At 39.1% G+C, this 24,481-nt stretch overlaps 1 protein-coding gene and 1 long non-coding RNA gene across 2 annotated transcripts in view; one reads left to right on the top strand and one right to left on the bottom strand.

Moving 5' to 3' along the window:
- Positions 1 to 4,379, bottom strand: part of LOC108514137 (uncharacterized) — a 22,490-nt gene extending 18,111 nt beyond the window's left edge. The window contains exon 1 of the long non-coding RNA XR_001881133.1: positions 3,349 to 4,379. This is a non-coding gene — a long non-coding RNA (uncharacterized LOC108514137). The remainder of the gene's footprint in view (positions 1 to 3,348) is intronic.
- Positions 4,380 to 4,436: 57 nt separating this feature from the next.
- Positions 4,437 to 24,481, top strand: part of VWA8 (von Willebrand factor A domain containing 8) — a 384,129-nt gene continuing 364,084 nt past the window's right edge. Inside the window, exons 1-2 of the mRNA XM_017850208.1 lie at positions 4,437 to 4,695; positions 12,522 to 12,599. Coding sequence (XP_017705697.1) covers positions 4,533 to 4,695; positions 12,522 to 12,599 — 241 coding nt within the window. The 5' untranslated portion in view covers positions 4,437 to 4,532. The remainder of the gene's footprint in view (positions 4,696 to 12,521; positions 12,600 to 24,481) is intronic.

The following is a 24,481-nucleotide window of genomic DNA, read 5'->3' on the forward strand; positions in this document are numbered from 1 at the left end:
AAAAAAAAAAAAAAAAAAGAAAGATACACAAAGGAGAATTAGATAAATAATAACTAAAAATACAAATTACTTTCAAACTTATGAAAAAATGTTTATCCTTACTGGTAATCAAAGGGATAAAAATAAAAACACCCATCTATCTGGTCAGCCCTTTCTCTCTCTCCAAACCAGTCCCCCTAGCCCCTGTCTCCCACCTGTCTTCTCCAGCTCTGCAGCAGGCATACATCAAATGAAAGAGACTGGGAATGGTGGCTCATGCCTGTAATCCCAGCACTTTGGGAGGCAGAGGCAGGGAGATCACTTGAGCCCAGGAGTTTAAGACCAGCCTGGGAAACATAGTGAAACCTTGTCACTACAAAAAACACAAAAATTAGCCAGGCATGGTGGTACATGCCTGTAGTCCCAGCTACTAGGGAGGTTGAGGTGGGAGGATCGCTTGAGCCTAGGGGGTAGTGGCTGCAATGAGCTGTAATCATGCTACTGCACTCCAGCCTGGGCGACAGAGCCGGATCCTGTCTCAAAAAAAATGGAGAAAAGAGCAATAAGAGGTCAATCTTGGAGTACCAAAGAAACAATGATTTTCATTTTTTTTTGTTTTTTGAGACAGAGTTTTACTCTTGTTGCCCAAGTTGGAGTGCAATGGGGCGATCTCAGATCACTGCAATCTCAGGCTCCTGGGTTCAAGCAATTCTCCTCCCTCAGCCTCCCAAGTAGCTGGGATTACAGGTGCACACCACCACACCAGGCTAATTTTTTGTATTTTTAGTAGAAATGGGGTTTCTCCATGTTAGTCAGGCTGGTCTTGAACTCCTGACCTCAGGTGATCTGCCTGCCTCGGCCTCCCAAAGTGCTGGGATTACAGGCGTGAGTCACTGTGCCTGGCCGTGATTTTCCTTTTTCCCTCCCTCCCTATAAAGAACAGTTGTCCAGCTTCATGACTGAAATGTGTGGCACATGGGTGATTTCATATAGGTATTACTAAAGATGAATATTCTTGGGCCCTTTCAGACCTATTGACTCAGAATCTCTGGGTGGAGGGAGGAACGAAACCCTATAATCTGCATTTTAATAAGTTCTGCAGGTAATTGGGATGCACACAAAAGTCTGGGAACTCCTGGTATGAACCTTTGATTTCTTAGCTGGTGTAGACAGTGGAGGAGTGGAGCACCCACCTTTTTTTCAGTCAGACATAGCATGGAAGGATTATTAATTGCATTTTTCATCAAGTTACATTAATGTGGTATGTAAAAAATACTCCTTCCAAACTCTGGAAAGAGCTTGACAGTCGATACTAGCTTTCGGTAGTGTGATTTTTTTTTTTTTTTGAGACAGAGTCTTACTCTGTTGCCCAGGCTGGAATGCAGTGGCGTGATCTCAGCTCACTGCAACCTCTGCCTCCCGGGTTCAAGCGATTCTCCTGCCCCTGCCTCCTGAGTAGCTGGGATTACAGGCACCCACCATCATGCCTGGCTAATTTTTGTATTTTTAGTAGAGACAGGGTTTCGCCATGTTGGCCAGGCTGGTCTCAAACTCCTGACCTCAGGTGATCCACCCGTCTCGGCCTCCCAAAGTGCTGGGATTATAGGTGTGAGCCACTGTGCCCGGCTGGTAGCTTATTTTTTTAATAAGCATGTGATCAGATATTTTAGTAAGAGTTTGAGAGACTTTACACAGATTATGATGAACATCTTTTAAAACAAAACACCTTTGGTTCATCTTTAAAAACATTGTGAAGGTCCATTCTTTCCCATTTAGTCTCATTGCCATCAGCACTGTTCATCATTTCAAGTAGAGACTATTTTTACTGCCACATAGCTAGCACTTGATGCTTCCTGTCTTCCTGATTCAATTCACAGTATGTCACCACCTAAAACACAATCAAAAGTCCTGTAGCTGCCCAGTTTGCTCATCGGATGAAGTCCAACGTCATCCAGCTACTCAAGATTCTTCACTCTGTAACCTTCTCCTCCTGCTCTGCCAACACCTTTTACTACTTTCTAAAGATTAACCTCCTCATCCGGCTGGTCTCATGGCCCCTGTAACTTAACTCTGTCAGGACTCCAAGTCTCTACTTAGGCTCTATTCCCCTCTTCTGTGTTTATCCAGTCCTAAATAGCATTCTCACAATTAAGCTCAGGTGCTGCCTTTCCTCGGGCTCAAAGTTTTCCTCCCTATTGTAGCTTTGTCACTAAAAAACCTTCATATTTCCTGGAGGTTAATGTGCAAACTCCTTCTCTTGGCATACAACATGGCCCCAGATTCTCTTTCTGGTCTTATTCTTACAAACTGTTATATATACTTGACCTCTAGACACACTGAATCACTCTCTGGTTCTCAGTCATGCCCTGTACTTTCAGCTGTTTCTTTCTCTCTCTCTCTACATGATCTGTCTGCCAGATTTGACTTGTCTCGGACTGACAAACTCTTGTATAATATATCCTACAAAAACCATTTCAAATACTACCTTCTCTGTGAAGACTCGCTGACCTCCGTTCCAGGTGCAGCAATCCACTCCACAGTATGTTGAACCTAAATCTCTGACACATGCCTCACTGTATTGCAATTCTTTATTTGTATATTTATCATCAATACCTAATGTAAGCCCATTGATTCACAGTATCTAGCAGGGTACTGTTTATACAGCAGTTACTCAATAAATGTTGTTTTTGGGAGGCTGAGGCAGGAGGATCACTTGAGGCCAGGAGCTTGAGACCAGTCTGGGCAATATAACAAGACTCCACTGCTACAAAAACAAAAACACAAAAATTAGCCAGGCACAGTGGTGCGTACCTGTAGTCTCAGCTACTAGGGAGGCGGAAGCAGGAGGATCACTTGAGCCCAGGAGTTTTCGAGGTTGCAGTGTGCTATAATATTGCCACTGCACGCCAGCCTGGGCAACAGAGTGATACTTTGTCTCTAAAAAAATAAAACTAAGCAAAAAATGTTGTTGAATGCTCTAACTTGTGTGGATCTCTCCATTGTCTTAACTACAAGAGCTCTTAGTGCTTATATCAATCATTTTGCAAAATTGCCTTAGGTTGTTCTCCCATTCTTTCAGGTGTCTACTGAGTTCCAGCGAGATTAAATGGAGATATCTTGACCAAGGTATTTAATTCTTCCAGCCTCAGTTTCTTCATCTGTAAAATGGAGAATAATAGTACCTCAATCAAAGCATTTTTATGTGAAATGAGGTAATTCATTAAAATCTTGATGCATAGGATGTGCTCAAAGTAGGAAAAGCATTTGATAAGCTTACATCCTAAATTTATGTCTTAGGGTTGCTATGAGGATTAAATGAGAAGATACACATGAAACGATGTCATAATATATTGTGTAACTATTTATTACCTTTATTTTCACTGTCTCCTCATCTAGGTTAGAAGCCTGGTTCAGCCTTCATTCCTCAAGTCCAAGATCTTCCACTGGATGCCCAAAGCCTTCCTTACCTAGCCTTGTTTGACTTTTACAGCCTCCACTCTATTACCCTCTTCTCAGCACTCATCACAGGGTTAGGCGCAGGGTAGGTGCTATGTATTTAGACAGTGGCAGCTCTAGAATTAGCAAGGTCTTTAGCTGAAAGTGAGGTCTTCTGACTTCTTTTTGAAGTTTGTTTGTATAACTTGTCTCACATTTTGCCTTTGTCAATTCACTGTGACATTTTGGGGATGCAGTCTAATTACATTAGGCTTAGTTTGCTTTGTGGTAGGGCCGTTTCCGATGTTGGAATGTACAAGAGGGAGGCAGCCTTAGCCAGTGTCCTACTTTTTCCTTTACTAAAGACATAAATTATCTTTATATAACTCTTGTATTACAGCATGACTGGAAAAGTGCTTGATCTGGATCCTTTCTGATATTTGAGTAATTTCTACCTATCATTAAGATGTGAATTTTTTTCCTTAGAATTTAGGAAGCGGTAATAAAACACAGAAACAACCACCACGAAAGGGACAAAGGGTAACGCTTTCACGTAAGGTTTGGAAACACTAGTGTGGTTACAATGAATCAAGACAGTTATGAAAGTTCCCATCATCTTGTGCATGTTTTCTCAGTTTCCGAATTCTGAAGCCGAGTACATGGAAAGCTCCCTATACTTAACTAAAAAACGAAGACTTGGTGCAAGCATCTGAAGAGCCTCACCGACAAATGCTCCTAAAACCCTTGGCCTTCCCTGAACTCCTGAGATTCTGTGGGATGGCAGGGAAAAGGCGGGGTGAAGGCCTGGTGCATCCAGGTGAACAGACAGTCTCAGGGACTGCGAGGCGCGCGCCAGACCCCAGCGCCGGAGCTCGGAGTACCCCGCGGCTCGGGCCGTCTCGGGACGGTGCCGGCTCTTTCAGCCCGCGTGAGCCATGCAGGCCGAGCTGGGCCGGGCCGAGTCTACTGAGCCGGCCGCGCCGAGGGGGAAGGAGTTTCCGGCGGACTCGGATAGGTGCCGCTTCCTGTCTGCTTTTCTGCGCCGCCTCACGCTGCCTGCTCCGGACGCACCTGGACCCCCGGGCCCCCTCGCCGTCCCCGGCAGCGCCCCCGGCCCCATGCAATCCCGGCTCCTACTCCTCGGGGCACCCGGAGGCCACAGCGGCCCGGCCTCGCGGCGCCTGCGGCTGCTCCTGCAGCAGGTGGTGCAGCGCAGACCGGGTGGCGACAGGCAGTGGCCAGAGGTCAGACTGCTGCACGCCGGCTCGGGGGCCGACACAGGTAACTCGGGGTGCGCTCCTGTCCTCCCTGGTGCCCCTGCGCTCTGTGCCGGGCCCCCGCGCGCCGTCGCCTCTCCTCTCTGTTGCCTCGCTGCACTTGGAAGGACCGTTTGCCGATCGGGGAGCTCAAAGATCGAGGTTCTAGTCCCGACCTCGGCGCTAACTGCTGTGTATCGTGGCAAGGCGCTCGCACTCTCTGTGCCTATGCAACCGGAGGGGTCTGAACTAAGGTTTCTGATGACCTATAATAGTGATTTCTCCTTCCCCTGCCGCTGCCTTTACCCCCAGAATTCTTAGATTATAATACTCGTAGAGGTTAATGCCTCAGCCCTATGGAATTATTGAAAGCTGGATTTGACCTTGCTCTCTAAGCCTCAAGGGCCTGGAAACCAGTCTGTGTCATGGTCTAGCCAGGGCTTGGGGCGGCTTAGAAGGGAACATTCTCGCCAAAGAACCCATAGTTCACGGTGTTTTAAATGCATCCTGGAGCATTTCCAAGTTTTACAGGAGTTTTCTTTATAAAGTTTCACATAATTCTTAGAGCTGACAGTTACACCTTAATTTAGTTAAAACACTTGCCTCTACAATTGAGGTAATTGAAACCCAGAAGGGAAAAGTGATTCGCTGGAGAACACACAACTAATGACTATGCTAGAATCACCTGCTTTGATTTCTAGGCTCAGTACTTTTTGGCTCTACTTGAGCTGGTTTTAGGAATTCTTTTTCTTGTGCGTTCGTGGAGTTAGAGTCACTGTGATGGTTAAGGAAAGGATGCCTGTTGTTGCTACCCTTTAATGGTGAAGTGATTCTAGACAAGATTTTGTCAATGTCAGTGCTGCCTGGAATAACAGGTTTTCACTGTGAAATTGTAGGTTTCGTTGTCCTCTTGCATTCTTCCCCAACCCTCAGTTTTCCTTGCTAAGAAATGAACATACGGGCCGGGCGCGGTGGCTCACGCCTGTAATCCCAGCACTTTGGGAGGCCGAGGCGGGCGGATCACGGGGTCAGGAGATCGAGACCATCTTGGCTAACACGGTAAAACCCCGTCCCTAGTAAAAACAAATATAAAAAAATTAGCTGGGCGTGGTGGCGGGCGCCTGAAATCCCAGCTACTGGGGAGGCTGAGGCAGAAGAATGGCGCCACTACACTCCAGCCTGGGCGACAGAACAAGACTCCGTCTCAAAAAAAAAAGAAAAAAGCATATTTAGGTCCCATGCATTTTATTTTATTCATTCAAGACATACACCCCCCCATCCCCCACCATAGTGTTGCAATTTCAAATTTTGCTTTTTTTTTTTTTTGCTTTTCTCAATTACTCTCACTTCTAGGCTGTTTATTCATTTGTTTTTTAACTTTTTTGTGTGTTCTTTGTTTTTTACTCCTTTGCCCTAGAAGGCAGAGGTCAAAGGTGGAAGTGTAGCATAAACTGTAGGTTGGGTTTTGGAGTTAAGCAGTCCGGGTTGGAATCCACTTATGCACTATCTAACCATGGGTCGTTGAGGGTAGATTACTTAACTTTGTGTCCCAGTTTTCTTAACTGCAAAAGGATAAGAAGAATATATCTATTATGGTTGTTGTGAGGATTTATTAATATAATCTGTGGCACATATTAATGCTCAATAAAAGTTAGATTTTTTATTCTCAGTGTGTACAGTTTTAGCTATTTGAGAATTATTCTGTTTCCTTGCCTTTCTCTAGAAGACATGAAACCAAGTTTTTTTTAGATTCAGGACTGTCCAGACTATCTGGGTAGGCAGATTTAGCAGACTGAATTGACCTGAACTTTTTAAAAACAATTGTTGTTTGTACATGGATAATACATGTTGATTGTAAAAACATTAGAAACACATATGAGTGTGAGTTTTTAAAGTCTGTATTATATACGTATTGGTAGATTAGTTGTAAATGTTCTCAAATTTTGTTATAGCCAGTAAATCAAAGTATAGGCTTTGCTTCAAATGTGAGAGTCATGGACATATTACAGAGAACATATTATCTTCTTTAAATCAGTCATTCACTCTGGCAGGATCAGACCACAAGAAGTATATTTTGAAGGTGTGAGTACTGTGGCTGAATGAAGCTGGGAACCCACCAGAGATCTGGACTCGAGTAAGAGCAATTGTGAGCCAGGTAAATGGACAGCACACTTTCGACTACTCTGAGGCCTGAGAGTAAGGCCATCAAGATGGGAGTGTCCCATTTTGAATCAGAGATCATACACGGACAAGTGTAAAACTACAAAGAGCAATAGGCCATAATGGATTACATCTTATGTTGGGAAGATGCTCTCAGCTGCATTCATACATGTGACCAGTAACTGATTATCTCCTCTCTGTGTAATTGACATTGTTTCCTAATAGTTTGAAAAGAAAAGTAAAGTTCATAAATAATAGATTTAAGTTATATACTGGTGTTATTTCTCCTGGAGTATTTGTTTTATTTTTCTATGTGTTCCTTTTTTTTTTTTTGAGATGGAGTCTCCCTCTGTTGCCCAGGCTGGAGTGCAGTGGCTGGATCTCAGCTCACTGCAAGCTCCGCCTCCCGGGTTCACGCCATTCTCCTGCCTCAGCCTCCCGAGTAGGTGGGACTACAGCCTCCCACCACCTCCCCCGGCTAGTTTTTTGTATTTTTTTTAGTAGAGACGGGGTTTCACGGTGTTAGCCAGGATGGTCTCGATCTCCTGACCTCGTGATCCGCCTGTCTCGGCCTCCCAAAGTGCTGGGATTACAGGCTTGAGCCACCGCGCCCGGCCCTATTTTTCTGTATATTCCTTTGGTGCCTGCCCACACTTTGTACCTAATAAGCATTCAGTGGCTTATTATGTGAAAGTTCATACAGAGAAGGAGCAGGAGAGGCTGGAATTGCCTTGTTTGCTCTCAAGAGAGGACCTTTGTTAAGCCTGATAAGCAGACGGAAAATAGGTCACTTATATTAAAAACAAAACAAACAAACAAACTCAACCCAAACCCACTGCTTTTTATCCTTTGCTGTCAGATAGTATAAGTATCTATAATTGTAAATTCTTTATATCTCTTTATACTTCCTTTAAAATTACTATCTCTTGGTTTTTAAGAGCAAAGAGGTTAACAAGGTTAACAAGGATATCTACTGCAGAGAGTTTTCAATAAAGATTATTGTAGTGTTTTTACAGATGGAGCCAAGCAAGTTGTTTCAGTGGGACTCTGATGTTAAATGCATTCAAATATACTATAGATCAAATGATAAACCTAGAAACATAACTGTATAAATATATCATGACATTTTGGTGCTCTCCTTTAACACCATTATTATTAAAGGGATTCACAGTTTTTTCTTTATGACCCTTGTATCTGAAGTAAATTTGTTTATAGAAATACTCTAAAATACTTTTACACAGCCATCTATGTTTATTGTATAAGAGTGATAAATACAAATTCCCTAAAACATAATCCTCCCACCCAAATTTATAATTATCAACTTTTTAGCATTAATCCTATCAGATTACATATATATGTATAATTATTTATTTATTTATTTTTGAGATGGAGTCTTGCTCTGTCACCCAGGCTGGAGTGCAGTGGCGCGGTCTTGGTTCACTGCAACCTCCACCTCCTGGGTTTGAGTGATTCTCCTGCCTCAGCCTCCCAAGTAGCTGGGACTACAGGTGTGCACCTGTATTAGTCTGTTCTCATACTGCTATAAGGACATGCCAGAGACTGGGTAATTTATGAAGAAAAAAAGATTTCATGGGCTCACATGGTTTCACATGGCTGGGGAGGCCTCACAATTATGGTGGAAGGTGAAGGAGGAGAAAAGTCATGTCTTACATAGCGGCAAGCAAGAGAGCTTGTGTACGGAAACTCCTCTTTATAAAACTATCAGACCTCGTGAGACTTATTCACTACCACGAGAACAGCACAGGAAAAGCCTGCCCCCATGATTCAGTTACCTCCCACTGGGTCCCTCCCATGACACGGGAATTATGGGAGCTACAATTCAAGATAAGATTTGGGTGGATACACAGGCAAACCATGTGAACCACCCCAGCTAATTTTTGTATATTTGGTAGAGATGGGGTTTCACCATGTTGGCCAGGCTGGTCTCGAACTCCTGACCTCAAGTGATCTGCCTACCTTTGCCTCCCAAAGTGCTGGGATTACAGATGTGAGCCACTGTGCCTGGATGATATGTATATTTATACAGATACATGTTTTTTTAAAGAAATGGGATCATGTATGTTTTATAATTATATCCATTATTGTGAACATATTAACATGGTAATAAATATTGTACATGATTGTTTAAAATAGTTACTAAGTTTATATGTCCATATAATTTATTTTATTAATGTCTCATTCTTGGACATTCACATTGTCTAAAATATATAAACACTGCAATAAACATCCATCTACATGAATTTTTGTTATTTTAACATTATATCCTTGGGCTACAATAGAAGTAGATAGTAACAACTTTGAGGAGGGAAAATACAGAACTGTAGCTTCAACTGAGAGATACAGTGTAAAGAGGAAAGAACTATACTATGGTTTTGGTCTAAGCTTTGTATTTATCAGGTATTGAACCTTGGGGAAATTATTAACTACTTTGAACCTGCAGTAGGTTATTTTGAACCTGAGGATATTCTGACCCCATTGTATATTCAAGAATTTAACAGAAAGGCTCAGAACAATGGTAAGCTTATAAATCATTAGGCAGATCCGCATTAGGGGCCCGTAGACTAGTGTGGGAATTGCTGATATATTTAGTTTTCTCTTGGGTCTAAGTTTAGTATATATAAAAATGATGACACTAACCCAGTTGTTCTCAACCCAAGATGATTTCCCCCCATCGGGGACATTTGGCAATGTCTGGAGATGTTTCTTTTTGGTTGTCAGAACCAGGAGGGAGGGGTGCTACTGGCATCTAGTGGATAGAGGCCAGTGATGCTGCTAAACAGTCCATGACACACAGGACAGCCCCTCACAACAGAAAATTATCCGGCCTAAAATGTTCATAGTGCCACTGTTGAAAAACCCTCATGAAACCAACTTTGTCAAAGCTACGGTTAGAAACTTTAGACTCACTAAACTTAACAAAATTTAAGCGCAGAACAATTTGTGATTTGGGTAGTCCTCAGAACCAGAATAAGCTCAGAGAGCTCCATTCTGCAACGTGAGCAGGCAGCATTTATGGACAGAAAGTGGAAGTGAGGTACAGAAACAGCTTACTTGGCTATAACTCAGTGTTTGCCTTACTTGAACACGGTCTCATCAGTTGGCAGCCTGTGGTTGACCAAAGCTCAGCCGCTCAGATTGGCTAAGACTCATCTATTTGTTACCAAAGTATACTCCTAAGTTCTGGTTTCAGTTAATTTACATACAAAGTTATGTTGCAATTCATTACATAAGGACTCCAAGTACAGAGGCATCCTTAGATCAAATTTGGTTTAATTTAACAATTTGCCCCTTTTGGTTAGCTTCTTAATTTTGAGAGATTCACCAAAACTTTGGGCGTTGTTGCTACTCTTTGTCACCAACTTAATGGACTTACTTGGTCTCACTATGGAATTTGGTATTACATCAGTTGAATAATTCTTTCTGTTCTTGCTGTTCTGGTCAAAGTGAGACCATTGAATGCTCAATGAATGGCTGCATACAAACATTTAAGACTTGAGAGGATATGGTGCACCAGAAGGGCCATTATGAAGATTCTCAGGAGAATAATAAAGACTGAAGTTTACTTCTTGACAGCCCCTATGAACTGAACCAATCAGAAATCCAACAAGGTTCAGGCACTGTAGGCACTTCAATAGTATTTGAGTCTAGTTCAAGTAAACCCACAGTTTACTTGAAGAAAGGCATACATTAGCTTCTTTTGCCTAAATTATGTTACCTGTTGTCTTGTGAATATTCTTATTCCCCTTTAGAGAGTATTTAAACTATCTCACTTAAATAAATCATTACAAATGGCTTGACTTATAAGCACATTAGTAGATGGGATGTTCTCAAAAGGAAAATCATTAGAGCTTAAAAGCAATACTTAAGAAAATATTTAATTTAAAATTATAATTATTCATTTGTCAAACATTCATTGAATATCTGTTAGGTTTCAGGTATTGCGGATAAAATTATGATTAAAACTTAGGCCTTGTACCAAGAAAAAAGGAGTCTTGTAGACTAAACAGTAGTCTTCAAAACTTTTTCTTATTTATCTGTTAGGAGGATTTTAAAAATGTGTATCCCTTTAAACATTTTTAGGTTGATAGCTAAAGTTTACCTGGTAAGTTTAAATAGTTGCAAAGGATGACATTTCCAGTGTGTTGTAAATATTGGCATTTAAAAGAAGAAAATTATAAATTCTGAGTGTATCTTTTAAGCGGAAACAGAATATTCTAGCAATTTAGTACAAATTCTGAGTGTACTAAATACTCAGTATTTAGTGGAAATAGAATATCCTATCTCTATTTTGGAAGTAGATAAAAAGCTCTTCTTTAATTGTTAGAAAATGTCTCTTATCTCCTTGAATTTGTATTTCCATTATAAAAGCATAAGTCAGAGCCTGTGCTAGCAGAAAGACGAATGGCGTGATCAATTTGTGCTAGAGGAAAAGTTCGGGAAGGTTCAATGGGGAGATGAAGATATTTCAGGAGTAGTTGTGTAGAGGGCAAGTGGTGTGAGAGAGATGTGGAAGGCCTTCTAGGCTGAGGAGATAAAGTGTTAGTCACCGAGATAGGAATACAAGAGGTGGATCTGGTTAGAGGTGGTTGGGCGCACACAACGGATAATATAGAATTCTGTTTCTGTATGTTTGTTGAGTTGTCTCTGGAATATCTAGGTAAAGCGTCCAGTAGGCTACTGGCAGGTATGAAACTCAGGAGAGAGATCTGAGCCAAAATAGACATTAAAGAGTTAGTCGTATATGGTGTTTGAAGAGTACCCTTAACTGGAAAAAAAACACGTTGTATAGGGGTCAGAGTTGGGACATTGGTGTGGATTAAATGACTGATGAAAGTATAGGGTGGTAACAGAAAATGGCCACGAACATCAATGTTTAAGGCAGGGATGGCAGATGCCTGGTCCATATGAATGTCATAACTTTTCCCTTTTGTCTGTAGCAGATGTGCCTCATTGATCACCACCCTGTTTCCCAATGAGTCCAATTCCCATTGTGATCCACTACCTGGCCAGTTCTTGGCATCTATGCCACTGGGGCTTTATTCCTTTTATGCACTTAGAAATATTGAAGTTTGAGGATATGGTGCTGGATAATTTGAAATTGTATGTAGTGAAAATAAGGGTGTACGAATATATATAAAAAGGTTCAGGATGTGTGTTAAAGATNAGGTGCCTATAATCCCAGCTACTGAGGTGGGAGAATGGTGTGAACCCAGGAGGCGGAGCTTGTAGTGAGCTGAGATTGCTGCTACTGCACCCCAGCCTGGGCGACAGAGCGAGACTCCGTCTCAATGAAAAAAAAACACAAAACGGATTTTACTCTGTGGATGCTTTGAATGATCTTTAAAAAAAAAATGCATTCTTCTGTATTGTTTTTGCTTATATTAATTAATGTTACTATTCATGAAATAAAGCTTGTTGATGTATTTTATCACGATTTTTGTTTGTTTGCTAACATAGCATTTAAAATGTGAATTTCACTGATGCCTCACTTCTCCTTTATACATATATACTTTGAATAGAAGTTTTAGAGCATAGCGCTTGACATATAGACAGCTGTGTAGTACATTTCTGTAACATCCCTCCCTGTAGGTCAGGACAAGCATTCTAGCATAGTCTATGGTTTTCTCATTTGTCTCTTATAATTATTCTGTTTTTAAATTCTCTTTTTAGGTGATACAGTTAATATTGGAGATGTATCCTACAAATTGAAAATTCCTAAGAATCCAGAACTTGTGCCACAGAACTACAGTAAGAAATATTTATTAATATGTGAATGAATAACTTTTAACTTTTCATTATGGGAATTATCAGAGTTGCATAAAGCTAGAGAGAATAGTATAAACCTAATGTTTTTATCATCCAGCTTCAACATTTATCAATATTATGCCAGTCTGCTTTTAACTGATTTTGTTCTGGAGTATTTAAAACAGTAGAAACATTTATTTTTCTCATATCCTACTGTTTCTTTTTTACCTGGAATAAGATTTACGTATAATGGACAGAACTTTTTTTTTTTTTTTAAATTATACTTTAAGCTCTGGGATACATGTGCAGTACGTGCAGGTTTGTTACATAGGTATACACCGTGCCATGGTGGTTTGCAGCACGCATCAATCCGTCGTCTACATTAGGTATTTCTCCTAATGCTATTCCTCCCCTAGACTGCCACTCCCTGACAGGCTCCAGTGTTTGATGTTCCCCTCCCTATGTCCATGCATTCTCATTGTTCAACTCCCAATTATGAGTGAGAACATGCGGTGTTTGGTTTCCTGTTCCTGGGTTAGTTTTCTGAGAATGGTGGTTTCTAGTTTCATCCATGTCCCTGCAAAGGACATGAACTCATCATTTTTTATGGCTGCATAGTATTCCATGATGTATATGTGCCACATTTTCTTTGTCCAGTCTATCATTGATGGGCATTTGGGTTGGTTCCAAGTCTTTGCTATTGTGAGCAGATGCACAGATCTTAAGTATTTATTTTGGTTGGTTTTGACAATTTTATAAACCTGTATAACCACCAATATTACATTAATCATCCCAGATGTTCTCTTGTGTTCCTACCCCTTTACCCTGCCCTGGAAATCACTGTTCTTTTTTTAATTTTTTAATTTTTTTTAATGATGGTAGATTAGTTTTGCTTATTCTTTAGCTATATATAAATAGAATCACATGGTATGGTTATATGTGTGTACGTATTTTTTTTCTCATGAAGAGCCTTAATTTGAGATTCATCTATGTTGCTATACCTATCAGTTTGTTTTTAATTCCTGAATAGTGTTCCATTGTGTAAAGATACCACAGTTTGTTTATCCATTATCCTATTGATAGACATTTGGATGGCTTTCATTTTAAGCCTGCTGTGAACATTCCTATACAATTCTCGTAGTTATCAGCTTTTTTTTTTTTTTTTATTATACTTTAAGTTCTACGGTACATGTGCACAATGTGCAGGTTTGTTACATATGTATACTTGTGCCATGTTGGTGTGCTGTACCCATCAACTCGTCATTTACATCAGGTATAACTCTTGAGTAAGAAAACTAGGAGTTGAATTGATATGTCATACTATAGATGCCTGTTTAACTTTTTAACACACTGCCGAAGAATTCTCCAAAGCAGTTGTACCATTTTACCTTTGACCGACAGTGACGTTCTACATCCTTGTCAACAGTCTTTTTAATCTTAGTCTACTAGGTGTGAAAAAGTAACTCATCATGGTTTTTGGTTTAAAGCAGCTTTGTTGAGATATAATTCATATACCGTAAAATTCACCTTTCTATATTGTACAATTCATTAATTTTAGTTTATTCAGAGTTGTGCAACCATACTGTTATCTAACATTTTCATCGCTCCATGAAGACACTTTATACTCATTAATAGTCATTTCCCATTTTCTTTCTTCTCTCTCCCCCGCCACCCTCCCAGCCTTTAGCAATCACTAATATACTTTCTGTTTCTATAGATTTGTCTATTTTGGACATTTTATATAAATAGGATCATATAATATGTGGCCATTGTATCTTGCTTATCTTAGCATAATGTTTTCAAGGTTTATTGATGCTGTAGTTCATTGCTTTTTATGGCTAAATTATATTCCATTGTGTGGATATTCCACATTTTGCTTATCGCTTCATCAGTCAATGGACATTTAGATTGTTTCCACTTTGGGACTATTGTGAATAATGCCACTCCAAGCATCCATATACAAGTTTTTATATGGACACATTTTCAACTTTCTTGGGTTTTACCTAGAAGAGAAATTGCTAGGTCATGTGGTAACTCTATGTTTAACATTTCAAGGAATTGCCAAAGTGATTTTTTTTTTTTTTTTTTTTGAGACAGGGTCTCACTCTGTGGCCCAGGCTAGGGTGCAGTGGCGCAATGTCGGCTCACTGCAACCTCCCCCTCCCAGGTTCAACCTCCAGGTCCTTAACCTCTCCAGTAGCTGGGACCATAGGTGCAGGCTACCACACCCAGCAATTTTTGTATTTTTTGGTAGAGATGGGGTTTCACCACGTTGATCAGGCTGGTCTCAAACTCCTGTTCTCAGGTGATCCGCCCACCTCAGCCTCCCAAAGTGCTGGGTTTACTGGCGTGAGCCACCACGCCTGACCACCAATATGGTTTTCAAATCACCTACACCATGTTACATTCTAACTGGCAATGTGTGAGGATTCCAGTTTTTCCACATCCTCACTAATGCTTGTTATTGTTTGTCTTTTTTATCACAGCCATCATCAGACATGTGAAGTGACATCTCATTGTGGTTCTGATTTGCATTTCCCTAATGACTTACAATGATTATTTGCCCAAAATCATGTCACTTCTTTTCTCAAAATTCTTTAAATGAGTTTTTAGTATTTTGGGAATAAAGGTCCATCCTTAGCTATTAATTTCTTGATCTAGTCTTAGCCTCATCTCATGCCACTCGCCTCTCCTATTCTTTGTTCCAGTCATTGGTCATGATATAGAATAGCTTTTTGTTCACTCTTCAGATTCTTCCACTAGACTATGTGCTCTGTTAAAGAAAAAATGAATCAATGATATGTGTTAAAGCTGGGTAAGGAAGACTTTATTCAGGACTGTCACTATGAGTCTTGGATGGAGGGAGAGAGATCAGGCTCAACTCCCAATGCAGCATGGGCAAGTGGTAATTTATAGCCAAGGAACAGTGTGGGAGTTGGTGGATAGAAAATTATTAAGAGGAAATGTCAGGGTTAAGGGAGATTCTGGCTAAGCCAACCTAACAGAATTCTTGCTGATGACAGGCTGGGGTGATCAGACATCACCTGGGGGATGGTGGAAGATGAGGACTCTGATCAGATATCAAGGGTGATTAGATTATGAGGATGGGCGGGTTCTGGATAAATTGTTTCAATGGCGTTCTTTTGCTAAAACTGGATTTTACAAGGAAGTACACAGGTGTGTCTAGGGAGAATATCTCACTTTAACCTAACCCAAGGTTCCATTGACTCTACCCTCTAAATGCCTCTGCAATCTGTCCTTTACACTCTGGCCCACTGGGTTTTTTGTTTGTTTGTTTGTTTTTTCTTTGAATTATTTTATTAGTGGTCATCCTGGGGATTGTAATTAACACTTTAACCTATAACAATCTTGTTTAGATTAATGGTAACTTAGTTTCAATAGTATATAAACTACTCCAATGTAGCTCTGTTCCCTTCCACCTCCTTTGTTATTATTGTCATACAAATTATATCTTTATACATTAAAAGTTTATCAGCACAGTTTTATAATTATTGCTTTATGAAGTTTTTAAAATCAGGCAGAAGAAGAGTTAGAAACAAAAATATGCTTACATTGTCATTATTATTTTTTCTATGTAGTTCCCTTTACTGATAATCTTTATTTCTTCATGTGGATTTGAGTTACTGTCTAGTGTGCTTTCATTTCAGCTTAAAGGAAGGATTCCCTTTAGTAAGTATCTTCTATATGGCAGGTCTGCTAGTGGTGAATTATCACTTTTTTTTTTTCAATTTGGAAATGTCTTCATTTCTCCTGTGTATTTTGAAGGATAATTTTATTGGAAATAGAATACTCAGTCAACAGTTTTTTTCAGCACTTTGAATATGTCTTCTTACTGTTTGTGGACTTCCTAGTTTTTGAAAAGCAGTCAGTTATCAATCTTAGCAAGGATCCTTTTATATGATGAATCAGTTTTTCTCTGCTATCAAGATTCTCTCTTCAGCTTTTTGATAGTTTGACTGTGGGTGTATCTAAGCATAGATTTCTTTGAATTTACCCTGTTTTGAGTTTGTTGAGCTTCTTGGATGGGATGTGCAAATTAATGTTTTTCATCAAAGTTGGCAAGATTTTGGCTATTATTTTTCATTATTTTAATTTATTCCCTTTTCTCTCTCTCCTTGTAGGACTTCCATTATATTTGATAGATTTGATGGTGCCCTACAAGTCTGTGAGAATCAGTTCATTTTTCTTTATAATTTCTTCTTTCTGTTCCTTAGATTGGATTATCTCAATTGACTAATCTTCAAGTTTGCTGATTCTTTCCTCTGCCTCCTCACATCTGTTGTTGAGCCCCTCTGGTTAATTTTATCAGAGTTTTCAAGTTCAGCATTTTTATATGGATCTTGTTTTATAATTTCTCTTTATTGGTACTCTGTTTCATGAGACATTGTTGTCATACTTTACTTCTTTAGACATGATTTCTTTTAATTCTTTGAATGTATTTATGATAGTTTATTTAAAGTGTTTTTCTACTTAGTCAAATGTCTGGCATACTCAGAGATAGTTTTTATTGACTCCTTTTTTTCTGTATGTATGAGCCATACTCTCCTATTTCTTTATTTCTTATAATTTTGTTCTTATTGAAAGTGGACATTTTAAATAGTATAATCTCTCCTTCCCAGGCTTTGTGGTTGCTCCTTGTGTTGCTGCTTTTTGTTTAGTGATGTTCCTACTCTATTTCCTTAAAGTCTGTATTCTTTGACCTGTCTTGTTAGCTTAGTGGTCAGCTAATGTTTGGACAGAGATTTCTTTAATGCCTTGAATCAATAAGTCTCTTGGCTTTTGCTGAGAGTCTGTGTGTGCAAGTTGGGCATGGTTTTAGTGCTCCATCGGTAGCTTACAATTGTGTCTCAACCTTTTCTTTCTGCTTGTGTGGACCCTCAAGGTTAGCTGAAGGTGAGAGATTAGGTCCTTCTCAGGATTTTCCTGAATATATGCATGGCCTTTCAGATTCCTAGGCATACACTGAAGCTTTTCAAAGCCTTCTACGAACATCTCATTTTCAGTTTTGTTTTGTTTTGAAGTTTTTTGGTTGTCCTCTTGTTAGCTCCAAATGTTTTTGCTACCTCAGGCAGCTGTGATGTTAAACAATTGTTGATTTTTTTTGACAAATGCCTGGGGTTAGTGCTGTTTGCATACAGTAGCTCTGAGTACATCAAATAAAGACAAATTCTAAAAATGGATCATTTCAGGGAGCTGCCAGACAGGTCAAGTAGGGATAATTTTCTGGGGATGAGACTTTTGAGGAGCTTCTGAATAGTTCTGTTCACTTCAGTGACTTCCAGGCTGCTGGTTTCACCATGATTGTGGGCAGTTGGTTGTAAAACAATTGGGCTCACGTCTGTAATCCTAGCACTTTGGGAGGCTAAGGTGGAATGATCGCTTGAGGCCAGGAGTTCGAGACCACCTTGGGCAACATAGTGAGACACTAAGACCCTGTTTCTACAAAAATTAAAAATAAAATATTGTTTTTTATTGTGGTTGAGGCTGCAGTGAGCCATGATTGTGCCACTGCAAGCCTCCTGCCTGAGCAACAAAGTGAGACCCTGTCTCAGAAAAAGAAAAAAGAAAAGAAAAACGAAGATAATCACAGAGCTGGGGACATGGGGATGGGGTCAGGGCAAATTAACCCCTTTTCTTAGATAAATGCATATGAGATTGTTGAAAACTTTTTGATTTCTGGAGTTCAGAAGAAGTTGAGTTTGACAATTTATGCCATTATTATTGGTTTTTTAAGAAGGAATAAACTTTCAGAGGTCCTTACTCTATTCCAATAATGCCTGTCTTTTCACTGTGGTTTATTTATTATTATTATTATTATTATTACTACTACTACTACTACTACTACTACTACTACTACTATTATTGAGACAGAGTCTTGCTCTGTCACCCAGGCTGGAGTGCAGTGGCGCAATCTCGACTCACTGCAGCCTCTGCCTCCCAGGTTCAAGTTATTCTCCTACCTCAGCCTCCCGAGTAGCTGGGATTACAGGCTCATGCCACATTGCTTAGTTAATTTTTGTATTTTTTAAAATAGAGACAGGGTTTTACCCTGTTGGCCCAGGATGGTCTTGAACTCCTTACTTCAGGTGATCCACCTGCCTTGGCCTCCCCAAGTGCTGGGATTACGGGCATGAGCCACTGCACCCAGCCTCACTGTGGTTTAACTTTGCGTTTTTCTGATGAACAATGATGTTCAAGATATTTTTCTGAGCTTATTGGCCATTTGTATATCTACTTTTAAGTATCTGTTAAAGTCATTTGCCCACTAAAAAAAACCCTCAATTTTAAAATTTTATTATTGAGTTGCAAAAGTTTTTTATATATTATGGATCCAAGTACTTTGTCATGTATAAGTATTATGAATACTTTTTCTCAATCTATTTGCTTAGTCATTTTCTCATTGATATCTTTTGGTTGGCAGAAAGTTTGATTACACACAATTTATTGATTATTTGTTTTTTAAAGTTAGTGCTCATTGTGTCGGAAATCTTGGCCTACACCAAGATTGTAAAGACATTCTGTGTTTTTTCCTAAGAATTTTATAGTTCTGCTTTATTTTAAAAGGTTAGGTCTATTACATCTCTGCTTCTAAATTCATTGGCACCATTTTTTCATAATACAGCCTTTATTTGTTAAATATCTGAGAATCTGTAGTGATTAGTGATATCTGTAGAATCTATAGTGATAATTCTCTATTTTGTTCCTGATAATGGAAATTTGTATTTGTGTTTTTTCCTTTTCTTTTTAATTAGCCTTACTACGGGTTTATCAATGCTAATAATTTTTCAAGGAAACAGCTTTTGACTATTGATTTTTTTTTTCTGTTGCTTGTCCATTTGTTATTTCATTGCTTTCCAAGCTTTAATATTTCTTTATTTTTATTTTAGTTCCTCTTCTAATGCCAGCTTCACAAACTATGGCAAACCTGGGGCCAAAGAGGTTTGTGAAAATCTCTGCTGTGTAGCTGCCAGATTTTTGGAATGCTGGGGAATTCTCTTTGCTATTCAGTCTTGTAGTCTGCTTGTTGCAACTCAGCTGTCTCTTGTCTTGTTGTACTGCCCTCAGCCTCCAGAGGCCACTTCTTGAAGGCCAAGAGTGCCTCTGAGGGATTTATTTCAGCTATCTGGCCCCAGTACCATCCTTAAGGAACTGCTGTCTTGCACTGGATAAAGACCTGGAGTGCCTAGGAGGAATCTCTGTCTCCTCTTCTCTCCTACCACTGGCCTTTTAGTGGGCTGTTGCCTTGCACTAGGGAAAGGTCCAGCATGCTTCAGGAAGAATATGTCTCAGCTCTTTCCCTTTATTTGGTCTGTAGTGTACATCCCTGTGTACTTGTAAGGACTGTTGGGAAAGAGTAGGTGGGTGGATGCAGGTTTTCTCTGTGGCTCGGACTTCTCAGTACATTATGTCTGCCTGTGTGTGGCCATTATAAGTTTGTTGAAAGTTCAGTTTGTTTCTTCTGACATATCTATGGCAGATTGTTTTTCCTCCTGCCATTCTACCAGGGGTGAAAGTTAGCTGAGGGTCTATTCTTTCCTTGAAAAGGCTCAGTCTTTTCTATAATTTAGTTCATGTAGGCTTTGTTTTCTTAGCTGTGTGATGAGTTTTAGGAAACTGTGATTTTTATAGATTAGCTGGTTTATTCTGTTGGTTAGTTTGGAAATAAAATTCTCTTGCAACTCATTTCATCCTAACTAGAAGTGAGAGTTGGGAATATTTATTGTTAATATTCATTATTTAATGGTTATGCCTAAGTGTATTATTTTTAGTAGGTTTTCTTTTCCAGAGGTGAGACTAATGACATAAATCCTTCAATAAGTTGTTATACTTGTCTGGAGAAAAATGAACACAATAGATGTATAATACCTTACGTGGCATGGGCACATGATAATTGGGGAAAAAGGGCACTTTTTCTGCTTTCTGGGTCTTCTCTTATTATGAGTGTAGCTAATGTTTTATAGTAAACTTGAGAGGCAAGGGATAATATCCAGTCTCGACAATGGGAAAACTTTTATGTAATTTGAGTTCTGTAGGAAAATGATTCCTGGGGTGGAAATTATGTTTAAAATTTTGGCTGTACTGGTTTCTAGCAATGCCAGTTTCTGCAGGTTATTTCACAGCTCTGAGCCTCCTTGACTATATAGGGGTGATTGTTTCAACTTCACGGATGTATTACAATGATTAAATCAAATAGCATATGTGAAATGTGTAGGGTAGTACCTGGTGCTTAGTGCTCAGTAAATGTGGTTGTCCACAGAGTCCTTCTTCCAGTCTCCTGATTCTTGTTCCTTTTCGTTTTCCATTATTCCATGCCTGTGACACTGTTGAATATGAGGATTACTAAGGGCTGCTATGATTGTGCTTAAGAGATACGCTAAAAATATTTTAGTGTTCATTTAGTCTTGTTCTTAATAAATTAATTCTGTATACATTTCATCTAAATTTGATTTTTAATTTGCCCTCAGTTAGGTTGTTTGCATGATTACAAATGGCTGTAGGATTTCAAATAAGCTTCAGTTTCCTTCAGAGATCAAATGTACTGTGTTTGCAGTGTAGCAAGAATGTTGGCATTTTCAGTCGCACCTAGACGTGAGGCATTGTCATTGTCTGATAGCATTCAACAGAGGATAGCATTAGCTATTCCTTCTTTTAGCTTCTGAGGTGCTGTATTATATCTGGGGTCAGCTGAAGTGCTTGTCATAGTCACAAATGCTTAATTATATTGGGAATCTTCTTAAGTGAGAGAATTCACAAGATTATCTATATTAGTTTTAAGGATTTAATAGATCCTAGCAATAATACACACTTTAAAAGCATAGACTTTAAATATATTTTAGTATTTTGCAAATGACTGAGGGGCAATACAGTGGCTGACTGAGAGCAAGTCACCAAAAAACCTCCAAAAATCACCACATTTTCTTGTTTACATACTTTTATTATAGTTTTCATTCATCCTTTATGTAATCAAAACTTTTTGTGTTTTGTTATTAGTAGCTTGCTCTTTGAAATTTACTTGAAGAGTTAATATTGAAAGTGGTTGGATAGCCTGTAGACCCAATTTGTATTTTCTGTTCTTGCTATTCATTCATCATTATTCCTACCATAATCACAATATAAGTATTCCTCCTCTATTATCCTTTGTACATCAGGATGATGGTGGTACCATATGTTTTATCCAGTAGTAAATTGTTGCATTGTTTCTACTAATCTTATTATGAGCAACTCTGTCCATTTGTAAGAAAAAGTCAGTTAGGGGTTTGATGAACTTGAAATAAGTGACTGAGCTACATCAACCAAAATCTTAAGTAGCTACATATGCATTATGTGGTTGCTACATATTGATTAGACAGATAAATTGTCCTGCATAATACAACATGTTTTTGTGCATTCATTTACTGCATTGTGTTCCAATATTATATTTGTTGAACTTTTTCTTCCTCTCTTGGGGACTGTTTCCAAAAGGAGTGAATTATAGTTCTTTGGCTTCACTGTGGCTGTTACTTGATTGATTAGAGATTATGGCTTTGGATTATGAGAGAATTTTGATGGACTTTTTTTTTTTTTTCTGTTTTGGAGTTTAAAAGTATTTTAAAATACTTTGGCAATGGTGTTTTGTTGAAGTCTGATACCCTCTTACTTTTCTTCCTGTATTTATGCTTTGATTTACCTAATTCTAAAAGACTTTTGCTTTTAGATATTTAACATTTTCAAGTGAAACATAAAATGATAGACTTTTGTTGAAGAAACGGACTCGAGCAATTATTATCCTCTCTGAAACTTTGATTTCATAGCCAGGAAAGTAGGACCAGAGAAGGAGGTCAGAAGACTGATTAATTAGTAGCAAAACCCAGATTTCCTGACTTCAGTTTGGTTTTCCTTTTACAGTCTGCCACAGTGTCTCTAGCTATTTACTAGCTACTCTTGATTTTCCTGAGAATAAGTCCTGGAATGAGAAGAACAGTATGTTAGAAAATTCTTTTGGAATTTAGAAATGTGAAAGATTATTAAAAATACTGAATTACTTGAGGTGTGACAGTGCTATTTTATTTCTATCTTTATCAAATTTATTGTTTAGAGCACTGAGAGTCACTATTATCTTACAGTAATGAAGGAATAATAAAAATCACAATGTCGAAATATGAACCTTGATATTCATATTTAAAATTTAATAGAGTGGTAGAAATCCTGCTAAGTGGCTGATGCTTAAGACTAGAAATATTCTCAGCTGGAAATCTAAACTTCAGTGCAAAACTACACAAAAACAGTATTATCTCATCAAAGTAAAATTTCTTAATTCATTGACCACCTGAAATAATAAATATGTATAGTCTACAGTCAGCTATCAACTTCTCTTTTGAATTGCTTCTGTCTTCATAGCATTGGGCACAGCAGGACATCTTCCCCACTGCAGCATCTAACCTGGCACATCATAGACATGAGAGTTGGATTACTCTTCAGTTTTTTTTTTTTTTAATGATCTAGGTCTTGTTACCTCCTGCCTTGATCATTATAACTTCCATTTATCATCTTAGTCCCGAGTCTCTCACCTGTAAGTGTTGAAGTGGATAAATGTTTTTTTACTTTTCTCTGTGGAAACGGAATCTTAAGGCTTAGATGAATTTGGCAGTTTTCAAAAAGGAATTCTTTCATGCTTTTGTGCTTGAAGTTAAACTATATTGTATCAAAAATGGTATTTCTTCCAGGGTTTGCCTTATGAGGTTGTGCTCCAGCATAGCAGGTTTTCAATAGATAACTTTCAACCTGACCTCAGAGTTATATTTCTGCTTGCTTACATAATCTTGTTGCAGTTGGTAGACCAATTATATATGAGGTCATTTAAGGTTTACTGGACACACTGAACTCTTATCCAAGCAATTAGGGCCCACAAAGAGTTCTGTAAGAATTACAACATTGTGCTTTATTTAAAATGGTGAGTTTTGACGTAAAATCCACAGGAAGAGAGAATTTTTTCCTTTAGTTTGTAAATAATTTTGAGGTTTGAGAAATTCATCAGTATCATAAATGATAGCATGGTTTTTGTGTAAATGTAGATAATAAAGAACAATCATTGCAGCTATTTGTCAAGCTTAATGAATTAGTGACAAAAATTACACAAAACTTCACTGGGAAAGTGTTACCTAAGAGTCCCTTACTTAATAGAGTTAGAGCTTGGGAAAAAATCAAAGATGCAGGGCTGCCGCTACTTAAGATCTGCCTTATTTTCAATAGTTGGACTAATTGCCTCTCATTATATAAGAATTTTCTTTGAGAAAAGGATTACCTTTGAGATTTCTTTAGTTTTTTTTTGAGACAGAGTCTCACTCTGTCACTCAGGCTGGAGTGCAGTGGCACAATCTTGGCTCACTGCAACCTCCGCCTCCCGGGTTCACACCATTCTCCTGCCTCAGCCTCCTGAGTAGCTGGGACTACAGGCGCCTGCCACTACGCCTGGCTAATTTTTGTATTTTTAGTAGAGATGGGGTTTCATCATGTCTGCCAGGCTGGTCTCAAACTCCTGACCTTGTGATCCGCCCGCCTCGGCCTCCCAAAGTGATAGGATTACAGGCGTGAGCCACCGCACCTGACCTAGATGTGTTTTTAAGAATAGAGTCCTTAAAAGGAAGAGTCTCATCAACTTTTAAAGTCCTTGAACGTGTTCTTAAGTATCCTGTAGAGTCTCGATAGCAATCTTTATCCAATGTGCTTACTTTTTCTTTTGCCTTCTTTCCCCAGGCACAATGTTCAAGAAGGATTCAATATTTTTGATGCATTTTATTACCTTTTTTTTTTTTTTTTTTTTTTTTAAAGAACCCGAGTCCCCCCCTAACACCCAGGCGGGGGGGGCGGGGGGATCTCACCCCCAC

Source organism: Rhinopithecus bieti, unplaced genomic scaffold, assembly GCF_001698545.2.
Source record: "Rhinopithecus bieti isolate Rb0 unplaced genomic scaffold, ASM169854v2 scaffold_32955, whole genome shotgun sequence".
NCBI lineage: Eukaryota > Metazoa > Chordata > Mammalia > Primates > Cercopithecidae > Rhinopithecus > Rhinopithecus bieti.